At 38.7% G+C, this 14,522-nt stretch overlaps 1 protein-coding gene across 5 annotated transcripts in view; it reads right to left on the minus strand.

Moving 5' to 3' along the window:
* SLC35F5 (solute carrier family 35 member F5) overlaps window positions 1–10,204 on the minus strand; it is a 28,949-nt gene extending 18,745 nt beyond the window's left edge. The window contains exons 1-5 of one of the 5 annotated variants that reach the window (XM_061349589.1): window positions 9,922–9,988; window positions 7,111–7,181; window positions 4,812–4,899; window positions 2,262–2,403; window positions 1,008–1,151 (exon numbers count right to left, since the gene is read on the minus strand). In XM_061349589.1, the coding sequence (XP_061205573.1) occupies window positions 1,008–1,151; window positions 2,262–2,396 (279 nt within the window). In that variant the 5' untranslated portion in view covers window positions 2,397–2,403; window positions 4,812–4,899; window positions 7,111–7,181; window positions 9,922–9,988. Of the gene's footprint in view, window positions 1–1,007; window positions 1,152–2,261; window positions 2,404–4,811; window positions 4,900–7,110; window positions 7,182–9,921 lie in introns of all 5 variants that reach the window. The other 4 variants (XR_009724909.1, XR_009724910.1, XM_061349590.1 and 1 more) reach the window with 4 other exon arrangements.
* Window positions 10,205–14,522: the final 4,318 nt, after the last annotated feature.

The following is a 14,522-nucleotide window of genomic DNA, read 5'->3' on the forward strand; positions in this document are numbered from 1 at the left end:
TTTTTTGTTTGTTTGGTTGGGGGGGGTTTGCCTTGTTGGTTTTTTTTGGGAGGGGGGGTGTTATAATTTGGCTTAACATCATGTAACACTTCAATTGAAGTCTTCTATTCCTACAACTCTCACTACCAGTGAAGTCTAATATATCCAGAACTGAAGCCAAATCTCCTTTCACACAAGCTATTTCCTATAAAGACACGTTGATTAACAGCATATTCTTAGATCACATTTTCTGTTATTTTAATGCGAGATTAATATCAGGCCAAATGCCTCACTGCTTCCTGAGTCCTGCTGTTCAGCACTCTGAAACACTGGCACAGCATGTGCGCTCTTTTCAGCAACACTTAATTTCCTTGGAAAAGACTATGTATTTCTGTAATACAACAGTAATTTTAGACTCTAACACAAATAATGCTTAGTTGCAGAATGAGCAACATAATGTCACTTGTGCATAAATGCTATAAAAATGCAGTATTAACAACAACAAAACCATAATTCTACCACTTTTCCTAAATGTAACTTTAAAAATCTCAAAACCTCTCATCAAACAGTTCATAGTTTTGCCAGAGACAAAGAGTCAGTAATGAAAATCAACTGCAAAGTTCAGATACTGATTCCATTGGTTACAGATGCTGGGGGAATAAAAGGGAACCCACAGCCAACATGAGTTATGAGTGATAAGGCTCATAAGCTCTTTTTTAAAAGAATTATCCACTGCAACTGTCCAAGGTAAAATACCAGGCTAGATGAGCTAATGATCTGGCCCAGTAAAGCATTTCTTAGGATTCCTGAAATGTTTCATATTCCCTTTTCCTTTCTTTTCTTCTTCTTACAAGACTAATATTAGGATTATCATGTCTTCTTGTGCCATAATTCAGTTTATAATTGCTTTTCTGAAAGCACTATTTCACAAATATGTAAACTTCGCTTTTCTCTAGTCTCTATTAAGGTTTTTTTTTCTATACAAACTTCAACAACTATCAAAACATTTACAGAGTTAAAATACTTACAAAAGCTGCATGCTTTCCACGAAATCCACGAGTACACTGTTGCCTCCATGGTTTCCAAACAATAAATCCCAAGAGGTATAGAACAAACATGGATGTTTTTGCAAATGTACTGAAAAAAGGCTTGTTGTACTTTGTAAAAACATACTGTGGAAATAAAATAATCGCAGTATCCAAAATCAACAATTAGGTGAGAATTCACAAGATAATGAACAGGCTTTAGACCAGAACAGTCTGATTCCCAAAATGCCAGTGCTGCAAGTATTGGCACATGTGACCAAAAGACACAAGGGGCTGTAATTCTTCTGTACTTATCCTCTCCCAAGCAATCATAAATGCCAGCAAAAAGGCACAGAGCCATTTTGTAAGATACAATGCCACTGGAGAAGAGCTCGTTATTACTTGTATTTAATCAAGCAACGTATCGATCAGTATGCCACTGAACTCAAATAGTACTGAAAATGCAAATATTCTCTAAATGAAAGACCATTTCTATTAGCAATAGCACAGTAAGCATAAATTAGAGATTACTTTGAGTAAGTAAATTTTCAGTATCAATAATGACACCAACTGACTGGAAAAAATCTTTTATTAATATAATAGCATGTTAAGAGCAAACATTTTTATATGCTTAGCTTAAAAACTGTTATAGAACATAAAAACTTAATGACCATTCAGAAATCCAAATTTGCAATAGTTTATTAAAAACCTGTTTTCCACTGCTAAAGCTCCAAGTCCTAAAACTCAACATGAAGTAAATACCAGATTAATTTCAAGGCAGAATATATGAACTAGGTCATGACAAACTTGTCTACAATTATAGGGTTTAAACTCCGTGATCAGAGTCCTTTAGTCCTAGACTTCTGTTATGTTCTGAACTATAATCTATCACGCCACCTACCCTGCAGTATTACAGATCTTTTACTATCTCTTGAGAAACATATGGGCATTATTTTAATCAAACAGGTAATAAACAAAATGAAATCCCTAATTCCACAGTTATAAGTTTATGCTGTTTAATTTTAAAATCATCAGTAACTCCTTCTACCTTGAAAGCAACAGGCACAGAGTTGAGCTTGTCTGTACCTTTTAGTGAATGCAGCTTAGTTCACTAACCCAAAGGGTATCATGTTCCTGATACTGAAGAAGTAATTAAACATTATACTAGAAACACTGACTGACTGATCATGTTTCTGTTGCATCTTTTTCTTAAATAGGCTTTTATTTTCCTTTTAAGGTGCATGGAACAATACTTACAGAAGTAAGTTCTGAAGAGGCAACCCATATCACGTCAACAAGGAGAAGAATGACAATTCCTAGAGCCATTCGCCTACGTTGAGTGGATGAACTGCTCTGGGAGCTCATTCGATTCATGATAAAAACCCACACCATTTGTAACCTATTCAAGATTGATAAAGGAATAAACCCCAGAAGATCACAAACAGTGACTGAAAAAAAAACCCAAAACAACAAACCCACCCAAGAAACTCCAAAACAGCCCCAAAACAGCAGGGGGAGGGCTATGTTTCACAGATATGAAACAGATCCACTATGCCAGGAAACACATTCATATTTCTTAAAAAGCAGATCTTTCACAGACCTGGCATGACATTTTCAGAGACATTAGAGGCAATCAGAAAGTAAATCTCATCAGAAGGAAGTAAAGGTAGGTAAAACATTCAATACCTTTTTGTCATTTCTATGCTACAAACTCTACACTATTTGAGACCACTATATTTTGGCAAATTCTGATACTCTAAGCTGACTAGAAATTAGTTTGATGTATTATGTCAAATACAATTCTACTAAAGGTAGTCAGAAACATGTTTAAAGTTAAGCATTCAACAAACATTTCCAAAGACACAGCAACCCATTTGGGTAAATTATGATCTTTCAAACAATAAAGTGATTTAAGAAGGAAAAAAAAAAAAAATAATCCAAATAGGATTTAAAAGTAAACCAATTTAATTCAATTCATCTTTACAGAGCAGCTCCTGACTCTCACAGTAAATAAGTGATCTGCTTTACTAATAAAGTTCAGTGAATTTAAATTACACTGTTTTTTCCATATGTCAACTTATACTGTCTTTTCATCATTTACAAATTATTTATCACAGTGCCACAATGTCTTCAGTAAAGAAGCTACATTTCTTTTCCCCAGACTAGCCTATTCTTCAGATTAATGACTTAAATGCCCACACATGCACAAGTGCATTTGAGATCACTACACTGTTTCCAGCCTTGACTCATGCCCCTCCTTTGCAATACACACTCTGCCACTTTCAAATTTTGAGCTTTTTTCCTCCATTTCTCAAAGGGCTTCTTTCTAAACAAAAAATCAACAGGCAGAGTTCCTGCAATATCATTATACCACTAGATCTATGCTGATATATTCCATGTGTGGGCATCAGTTCTGGATAATTACTCTTTTCTGATAAAATGGTGGGATTGACAAAAGAAAGCTTAAGTCTGTAAGCAGGGAGGGGCAAAGGTATGAAAGACTCAGCAAGGTATTGCAGCTTTTATTTGATATGGAATAAAGGAGAAAACATTTGTTCTCAAAGAGAGAATAAATAGGGATTTTATGTTAAACTTGAGTAAGCCAAAAAAAAGGTTTTCATGCTTGAAAGCTTATAAAGGTTTTTTCATTTTTTATGAATTGGTCTAGTAGATACTACATATTACACTCTACAAACTTTGCCTTCACGTTATTATGACTAATAGCCTACAAGCCGTTATATTATACATAGGCTACAAATTGCTCATGTCTTTGAATAAATGCATCAAAAATGGGAGCTGGGCATAAAGAGCTCCAAATGAGCTAGAAAGAAGAAATCTTATTCCTTGTCAGGCTACAGCACAAGACATTAACAGTGGTAAGGCATACCAGAAATGGAAATCACTCCAGCCTTTTAACAGTCACATGCTACAGGTAGGAGGGGGAGAGGTAGCTGGAGACAGGAAGGAATCACTGAAGCCTGATGAACTTGATGTCTCTGCATCAGATGCTTGCATTCCTAGCATTCTGTTCTCACCACAAACTACTTCAAAGTATATAGCACATATACACTGTGCTTAGAGGTCACGCACAGTTGCTTAATACTGTACTGAACTTGCTTACATTAGGCTCATACAAATCCCTTTCCTTAGCAGGATGACAGAAAATCTAATACTTCTTAAATAAGAAGTTACATATAAAGTTATTCAGAGTGTAAATACATGTTGCACCATTTCTTTTCTACCTATAAGTAAATTTTAAAATTCTAAAGAGCCCATACTTATGTCTTGTAGTCTTTATATACTACAGTAATAGCAGCTATTACTTTCTCATCTGAGTACAAAGTGTCTGTTTAACATTTCTGTGTGCTTAATATAGCCCTCTGTTTGGTTCTTCCATAACAAGTAAAAAGGCTTAACAAGAAACGGTGACTACAAATTTGGTCTTCATGCAGCACGATGCATCCTGAAGCTAGTAGTCAACTTAAAAAAAGGTACTTAATCGGCAACACTAAAATGACTACAATGTTCAGCAGAAAAAACAAAATCCTGTTGGAAATTATATGCTAAGTTTTAGGACAGAATTCAAACGTAAAACTTCACACAGAACATAAAGACAGATAGAAACTACTACTTTGAGAAGTTTTTAGACAGACACATTATCCCCACTCATTGACAAAATATCAGTATTTATGAATCTGTAATGAAATACAATTCCACATATCTCTTATTTGGCTTCTGTATTGATGGCAATATGCTCCGACTAAAATGAACACAGAAAGAACAAGATTTACTTTTCTTAATACATACCTTCCACAATAACTGTAAAAAAAAAAAAGAAAACCAAACAAAAAATGCTAACAGACTTCACACATCACGTCAAAGTGAAGATAGTCTCCTAAAAAGAAAAAAAGAAAAACAGGCAAAGCTTGAAAAATGGTGTGCATGTGTCTGTGATACACTTATCCTTGCAAGGTATCTTCTACAATTTCAAGCTGCACAAGTGCCTGCTGCAGTTCAAGTCCTAAATGCTCGGGACAAACAGATACATAACCTTAAAAACTGGGCCACATAAAAAATGCTAGCAGGACAGCACTGAACTGCAAGAGAATGGGATCATTTACTATTTTTGATATTTCAATGAATATGATCCCCTCTTTATTCATTGAAATAAGAAGTTCACATGAGAAACAAGAAACTGATAATGTTAACGTCTAATTTTTTTAAAACTATGCACAGAAAGGCCCTATTTCTTAAGCCAACATTCCTAAGCAAAGAATTTTAACATTAGAATTATGAAGGTAGCGGAAGAGCATATAGGCTTTTTGGCTTTAAAATTATCGTTAAAATGATCTACAAAGATAAGACAGCTCCATGTTACTTCTTGTGGAAACCCAGTATCTTTCCTTAATTCAATACAGTATTATAACCATAGCAAAACAATCAAACAAACCCGCAAAAAAAGCTCACCTAAAACATTTTTTTTTAACCCAGATCCTATAAAGACATTCAATAAAATCACCTTTAAATTTGTTATGTAGGGAAAGCAACATTATATATAAGAAACTTCAGGAAAAAAGTGTTACACTACACCAGTCAGAAGGCCATATAATCTGCAATGATTTGCAAATCCAAATGCTGGCAAGCATATGATACTCCAAGAGAAGGCACCACGAAACTTCACCTGGCAACCAGGAATACTAAAGCTGTAAGTTTTACTGTCTGGAAGTGCTGGTTTGTTGTTTTTTGTTTGTTTTGTTTGTCTGGTTTGTTTTCTTTTGCTTTGTTTTGTTTTACTGTTCATGTGAAACCTTGCTGAACTCTGGCTTAGGGTTATCCTGTATCAACAGGAGTCATACCCTGTATTAACGAGTCACAAATCAATATGCAGAACAGAGGTAGCAGTTGAGGGCAAAACTAAATGCTTACCCTAAATTTTGCCTTTGATTACGTGTGAAGCATGGTGGAAAGCTTACAATAGGAAGCAAAAGTTACATTCATGCTTTTCACCTACTGCAAATAAGATAACGAGGAAGACTATAAAGATGGACCACACAAGCCTATGATTCAGCTCCCACTGAATTCAAGATTTACACACTGCTTAGCATCCAGCAGGTCCAAGCCCTTTACCACATAGTTTACCAAATAAGCATAGCTGGTTTAAACAAATAAATAAATAAAAATGAAGATGTAGTTTTAAGACACAGGCATGTGGTTATCCACCTTCTGTACCACCAAGCCTATGCTTGCTGTAGATCCTGAATATCTGTTTAGTTCAGTGCCCTCCCATACAAAAAGTAGCTGCTGGTCATTTTTCTTACGCTACCCACCTAATTAAAGATTAAGATCAGTATCTCAACCAAAATTTAAACCAGAAGACTTTTATCCATACAAAGCTCTAACAGTGTGTGCATGCCTAGTTCATGCACATAAAAGAACTGAATATAAAAATAATAAAAATAAACAGAAACCAATAAAGGTGCTTAAAAACTCTTCCTTCCATGCACACTAAACCAAATATTACTAAGAGAAAGAAACTATTCAGTCGCTTACTTTTGACCCATACTTAATCTATATTACCTACACTCACGTAACAAGGTACAGAACTTGTACCTAAATTCAGTCATTATGTAATACATACATATTACCCTCTATCAGCATGCAAGATCTGCTGTGGGCTGTAGTCCTAACTGAAGTTGGTTACACAGAACCCAGTTCAAAACTTATTACCAAGAATTAACCCACTTCAGGATAAGGATAAAAAATTACCTGAAACAAGACACTTCCAAGAACATGGCTTTACCTTTAAAAAACATTTAATTCATCAAGTTCACAGAGTTACAATAAATTTAAGCCACCAGAAGACACATAAGCTGAAACAGAAAAGCTTTAAAGTAACTACAATATTCTACTCTGTTCAATACAGTAGAAAATTCAGCATGCCTGCCGTTCATTTCCATTATTAGGAAATAAATATGCCTTCCACATGGTACAATTTTAAAATACCAGTTGAAATTTGTCATTTGAAGGAATATTCATTTTAAGAACATTTCTTAATTATTTTTTTTTCAGCAAATGGAATGAAGATATTTTTAAATATTCTATTTACCATTTTAACAACGTTAAAGTTGATGCTGGCATCTTGCAGAACCATTTTTCAGCCACTTACATCAAGACCTTCTGCAAAAAGAAAAAAAAATATTTAACTTCCCTTGTCATAACACTGTATTGTTTTTAAAATATTACTGTATCTTAGATCACTTAAGCTGAGTCACCATTTTAACTTATGATATACATACAAAAATTTAAATGGTCTTACTGTGTAATCTACAATATATGTTCACTTAGCTGATAACCCTGAAGCCAACAGGCTGTCCAACTCTACTGTTCTAAACATCCACTAAGCGACTTCCTAGGACAGGGTGTGTAACACCACCACTGATACTTAACATGCAACCTTATTTCTACAGCACTAAATGTTTCTTTGTGCAGATTATAACTTTTTTCATATTCAAAGTCCCATCCCAAAAGAGAAAAAAAAAATCATAGTAAGTTTGCAAAATATGAAATAGCTTTTACTGTATTGACAATTAGGGAAAAAGAGCATTATAAGTAAAAGAACTGCCAAATCATTGCAAAAAAGGAGTATTGCTTATAGCTGTTCTATGAAGAACACACATACCCCACAAAAAGAAAAAAAAAGTAAATAGTAACATAAGTAACAGACCCAGAATAGCAGCTCAGTCACAGACCATGGTGCAACTGAACTTGAAATTCTTCCCTGTGTTTACTCAAGATTATTTCATATACAATTTGAAAGACAACATACCAAGATAAGGTCTGCATGCAGAAGAAATGCTTTTAGTTTTTCCAGTTATACCAGCTGCTCCAACAATGCAAGTTCCCTGATACATCCCCACCCCTCCCACCTCCACTTAACGTATATGGTCATCAAGTGATTTTCATTTTCTATTTGATTACTTTTGAGATAAGATAAACAGAGACACTGCTTTGATTCTAACAGGAATAGAGCTGAAAGTAAACTGGCATTCTACACCCATCTCCTAAATCTGGAAAGGTACAATATGCAACATAATTTTAACACAACTGACCTTCACCCACCTTTTGAGGGGCATCAAACAACAACAGCAAATGCAATAATCTTCAGAAAAGATAGAAAGGTAAACCCTATCAACATGGCATTCACTACAGCCCTCTAATCTTTAGTCAAGTAAAGTTTCCTGTAGAATCTGCAGAATATAGTGAAGCAATTAACTCAAAAAGAGAAACTGAAACCAAGTTTTTCATGCCAGTGCTGAGTACCACAAGTAGAGGTCACCATTTCTAGCTAAACAGAAAGTTAGACAAGACTTAAGTTTGCACAAAAAGCCATGTAAAATTCGGTATCAAAATTAAAGAATTCATCTTAATGTAACAAGACGTTTTAACCATCTGGCAGTGCACAATGTAGGTCATACTACCAAACTCTTCTGACACAAGGGGGGGCAAGGAACACTTGAAAAAGTTTAAAGTTCAGCACTTAAAATTGATCAAAGTTACATCGAAATTTTCTTATAAAAAGAACAGTAATGCAAAATATTAACCTTTTGCATACTCGGGAGTCTTTACCACCTACCACACTATCTAACCATATACTTCTCAGATCCATTCCTACAGCATCCCAGCATGACTAGAACCCTGCTGGACATGAGCACCTATGACCACATTGCGTTAAAAACACACTAGTTTCAGGTTGGCAAAGTGGACGTTTGGAAGGGGAACTGACAGTGCTTTCCTTCTTATCCTCTTTCAATAACATTAGAAAAGAAAGCTTAATGTCAAGCTGAGGCCTCAAGTGTTACCATGCACAGAACAATCTCCTAGCCAGCTGTAGCTATACAGTTAATATTACAGGTGACATCCATTTCACATGCTACCCATCTAATCCTGTGTAGTGCAAGACCTAAATATATCATGCTTTGTCACAGGATAAACAGTCACAGATCTCTGATAAGAGTATGCACAGCAGATTTTAAAACTACACTTGCAGCTGAAAGCTGAGCCTTCCAGGCATGTTAGAAACAGGCAAAAGCACCACATTCAGGTAAGTGCTTTCAGAGTGAATGGGTCTTCTTCGTTCCTTCCTTCTTGCCGACAGATATCTTTGGCGCAAAAGTAGCAGGACAAAGAAGGAAATGAGTAAATCTCTTTAACACAGTCAAGAAAAAAGTGTATGCCTGAGGAGATACAGCGCAAACTCTGGAGATCTCAGAGGAAGAATGAGTATCCGTTCTGCGCTCGCACGTAACAAACACAGGAGACCGCGGGGGGGGGGGGGGGAAGGAGACTCAGCAGAAGCAAGGGAAGCCCGAACCTCCTCGCACCTCAGGCAAGGCAAGACTGAGACCTCGTCACCTGCCCGCTCCCGGTGACCCGGGATCTCTCCACACACGTTCTCCTTCCCCGGGTATGGCAGACACCCTCGCCTGAAGCAAGGAAAGTGCTTCTCTAACGCCGCTGACACAGACGAGAGTGGGACGAGGCCGAGGTCTGTCAGCCGAAGGCGAGAGGGCGATACACGCCGCCTCCGACCACCGCTGGACGCCGGGAACGGCCGGTGGGAAAAGGGTCACACACCCGGGCGCACGGCCGCGGCACTCCCCTGCTCGGCCCGGGCCGCCCGTGAGAGACGTGAGGGGGCAAAGTTCCCCTCCCATGCGAGGCGAGGCAGGGCCCGGTTTCGTCCCCATCAGCCCGGTGGGCCGGGGAGATTGAGGCCTTTTGCCAGCGACACCCCCGGCGACAGCTGACAGGCACGGCACGACTGCGACAGCAGCAGCCGCAGAACCTCAGCCCGCCTCCTGCCGCGCACAGCCGCTTGGGGCTCACCGCAGCCTCGTCCCAGCGACAGCAGAGGTACCTGAGGCCGCGAAGGGGCCCAGAGCTGCATCCTCCGACGGCACCACCCGATCCGATTCGCTTTGCTTTCCTTCCCTCCCCGACTGGACTGCCCGCCCTCTAAGATGGTGGCTTGCGCGAGCGGCCAAGAATCCATCTCCGAGGCCACGAGCGAGCTGCGGCCCCGCCCCGCCCGCAGGCCGGCCCCATCGAGCCGCTCGGCCAGCCGCTCGCCACCCCTGCCGGCTGCCTTCCCCCTGCGAGCGGCCGGGAGGGCGTTCTCGCCCTGCGGCCTGGTACCGGGAGGTGGTGTGAAGGGGTGTCTCCCTTCCCCATGCCGTCTGACAGCTCAGACATCGAGCCTCAAGGTTTCGCTGCGCGGAGGTCTGAGGTGCCGGCTAACGGCTGCCGCCTTGTGGGGAACGGGCAGGAGCCAGGGCCGCCAGGAGGCGGAATGGAGCTTTACTTCGTCTTCCTTGCAAACGCTTACCGGTGCTGGGCTCGCCTGCGGAGGGGTGGCAGTAATCTACTCGGTGGTGGGACCCTCCGGACCACTGGGAACCTGGAGTCACTGCTGCTCGCAACGGCGGCAAGCTGCCCCTGGGCTGCGTAAAAGCATAGTGAACCCGGCCTTTTAATAAGAGCAAGTGTACGCAAGGGACTTTTTATAGTATCAAGCAGTGATAGGGCAAGGGGGGATGGCTTTAAACTGAAATAAGGTAGATTTACATTAGATACTAAGAAGTTGTTCCCCGTGAGGGTTGTGAGGCACTGGAACAGGTTGCCCAGAGAAGTTGTGGATGTCCCAACCCTGGAAGCGTCCAAGGCCAGGTTGGATGGGGCCCTGAGCAACCTGGTCTGCTGGAAGGTGTCTGCCCAGAGCAGGGGAGTTTGAGCTAGATGAGTTTTAAGGTCCCTTGCAGCCCAAAGTGTTCTATGATTCTATAATTTTGCTTGTTTTCTCAGAAGCAAGGGTCATCTACTGCAGCTGAGTCATTCTGCCTTGACACCTGTGGAGCAGCCCTTGCTGTGCCATCTACACTGATCATGTTTAATGAGAGAATGGATAGAACAGCTCTGAACCAAGAGTTTTCTTTGGCTAGGTGAGCCATTATCTAGCATTTATACAGCCTTTTTCAAAGCAGTGAGATAAGATCAAATAAACAGGAACAGAGAAGACTGAGAGCACAAACTGCAGAACTAGAGGGAGCTTGAAAGTAGTCTATCAAAAAAAGGGAAGAAAGAAAAACCAAAGTGAGCAAGACCCTTGAGAAATGTCCTAAAATACAGTGAGATGGTGGAATCTTTGTTTCATAGCTATCATTGTCTTTATTTGGTGATGCAAAATCTCATCGAACTGGGAAATAGTGGCAACTAGTTAAATTCTCAGTCTGCTTCACTATCAACACACTTTTAGTAGCATAAAAATGACATAGACATATACAATGAACGTTTTATGTTTTAAAAGCTACATTTGTGAACAGGGAGAACAACCAAGACAACAGGGAAGACAGATTCTCAGCCTCTTCTTCTGTCTCACCTGATCAAAAGTGATCGAAAAGCTCCGGAGAGGGGAAATTCACCTTTGAAAGCTAGCATAATAAAGCTCAGCTTGGTTTGCTGTTCCTGCCAACTACTGTCTCACGGTGAATGGTAGTAGCTCGTGGTAGGGATGGCAAAACATCTGGAGATGTACAGATTTTATATCTTTTTTTTTTTTTAGTCTTCTTTGGCAGTGGAAAGCATATGAAAACTGTGAATTTAAACCATCTCTCTGAGTGTAGCTTCACAACCTCCCTGTATGCTTGTATTTCTTTATTTTTTATGAGGCTGTTCAGTTTGCATCTTAATATGGCAACACAGCTAAATCTAACTTCCTAATGTTTTGATTCTAAACATTTTGACAGAGGCAGGCAAATAGGAGAAAACTGCAGTTGAGTGCCAAGCTTCTCTTAGCCACAGGATGAGGCACCTGACACTGTGGTTTCTGAGGCATATGAAATAAAATGGGTTGACATTGTTAGAAGCCCAGAAGTTGTACTTTACACTTAGAAATATTGCAGGGCTTACGTGTTTTTAGCTCTGAAGTAATTTGCTTCCTATTGTAAAAGTTCACGTGATGATCTTGTGTCATCTCTGAAAGAAACTGTTACAACAATGATTTCTCCTCCCCCCTTTTTTTATTGTTCCTTTTTTTTTAGCATTAGAGTTGCAGTAATCACATGTAATAAAACTCTGTGTATCTTGCAAATATCACATATTGCATATTTATTTTTCTTGCTGTGAACATTTTGGTTAGATAAATAGCACTTTTATAGGCAAAACAAAATTATGTATCTACTTCCCAGTAGCACTGTAATATTTTCATAAGAGAAAACACCCTCTATTTTACAGACCTGCTAAGTTGCACTTTAAAATATACACTCTACTTATGAGAACGTAATGGCCGATTTGGATTCAACAGATCAGATCCCAAGAAGGAAATTTAACACTCTGTAGATCTCATAAATAGATCTCAACAAAGGAATTAAATCAACTTAGTTTAAAAAAAAATGTTCCTTCAGAAGGATTTGGATCAGATCTTTGATGAACAATACGTCCATCTTAATGAACAAGACAAAGCAGCAGAAGAAACTGTAAAATATAAAGTGACAAAGTCAGTTTTGACCAATTTATCTCCTTCTTAGGAGAATGTGCTTTCAGTATGCAGGACTAGACATGGCATAGGGTGCATGAAAGCAGAAATTTACCCTGCTCCGTTCAGTTAGACCAACAGTCTATCTAACTCAGACTCGTAATGGATGCCTGGGAAAAGGATACTAGAAACAAACACTACAGAGTAGTTGTTTCCATGGCATATCCTTGTAGTTTTTAGACATAAACGGTTTACAGCATCCTTACCTGGAAGTCCTTAATTCAGCCAATATATTTAATAGCTCTTGATGGACTGATGAACTTGGCTAATTTTGAGTTATACTATAAAACGTTAGGTATATAGGATTTATTTAGGTAGAGTCTTGTGTCATAGAAGAAAATGCTTTGTTTTTTTTTGGGTTTAGGCCACTGGTTAATAATCTTATAATTTGCAATAGTTGTTCCACTTCACCTTCTTTGCACCATTTTTAATGTGTCATACAGTTCTACTCAACTGCCCTCGCAACCTAAGTCCCACTTTGCATGAAGCTACTCGTGGCAGAGAGAACGGTTCTAATTGCTAGATCATCTTCACTGCCTTCCCTTCCTCCTGATCTAATTATTCAGATGCTGAAATAAAAACCACAAGTATTTTTGCAATGTAGTTTTTGATCATCCATTACTTTCAATAGCTGTAGAAAATTAATTAGAATCAAGAACTTTTTCTGCTTCCTACTGAACATATTTACAAATATTAGCTAGTAGTAGGATTACAAACTAGTAAAATAACTCATTTGGGGAACCTGTTACCACTTATTTCAGTCTCTTTACTCTGCTGACTTATATTAGTAAAGAAAACACAAATCTTAATTGGCAATGGTATTTCCCAGACTGAAAATTACTAAATTGCTATCACTTAATTATTTTCAGTAGAGGAATTTTAATCATAATTTCTTTAAAAAAGACAATTTTTAAAAGCATTTGGAAGCCTATCCAAGCAAAACAAAATGTAAATGGAAAGTAAACCTTTCAGAAGTGCTCTGAATTACAGAATTACCATGCCATTGAGAAGAATTGTGCACAGGGGTACTGCATGTGTAACCTTCACACATGCTGGACGAGTCATTTGAGTATCATAGCTAGCAGAAATGCTTTTGTGAGCAGGGGTACCTGCTCTGTCTGGAGATGCAATTCACAAAAACCCCATTAAAAACCCAGGCCTTAACAGAGAGTCAAATGTGATTTTTACTTGCAGTGAATATTCCCAAAAAACCAACTTCCTAAAGGTCAATTTAGGCAGTTTTCCCAGAGCAAGGCTGAAACATTAGAACTGCATGTAATCTGACCCTGCATGATCAGGAGAACACAGAACAGATTTTTATACTTCTGCTTTTGCATATTCCTGTATGAATAATCACAGTGATTCACTGAGGTTCATTGCAACAGAAGGTACTATTCAAAGTGAATTGCAGTATTGCCCAATATAGTAATAGTTAACTGATCCCTTGCTGGGCATGTGTAATATTACAGATAAGTCAGGTATTCTCGTAAGAAGGGCCTAAAGCAAAGGAACAAACATCCAATATTGATTCTTAACAGAATTAGCATGGGAAACATGCTGTATATATATAGGTTCTATAGAGCACACAAGTGGATTAAACAGAAAGTTATTCTGCAGGGAAATACAGGAGAGAAAGTTTCTGGTTTTCACATCTTGTAACATTAACAAGTACTCGCGGCCTTTTCAATGCAGAAGCTCTTAAACTGCACCAAAAATGCAGTGAGATGTTGCACTGACAGAGCTACTGATGCTGGGCTTTGACAGTGCCGTTTTCAGACAGTGAGGTTTCAAAATTCATTGCCCTTAAAGGTCAAGTTGGTTGGTTTGTTAGATGGCACACCAACTTGAAAAGGCATGTAGTACCCAACATAGGTATTTTAATGCCCCTATTCTTATGATAAGGGCTAAAATAATCTGTCTATAAGATT

Source organism: Neopsephotus bourkii, unplaced genomic scaffold, assembly GCF_033783945.1.
Source record: "Neopsephotus bourkii isolate Nb327-2 ecotype Australia unplaced genomic scaffold, CSIRO-AGI_Nbou_v1 NB_450, whole genome shotgun sequence".
Taxonomy (NCBI): Eukaryota; Metazoa; Chordata; class Aves; order Psittaciformes; family Psittacidae; genus Neopsephotus; species Neopsephotus bourkii.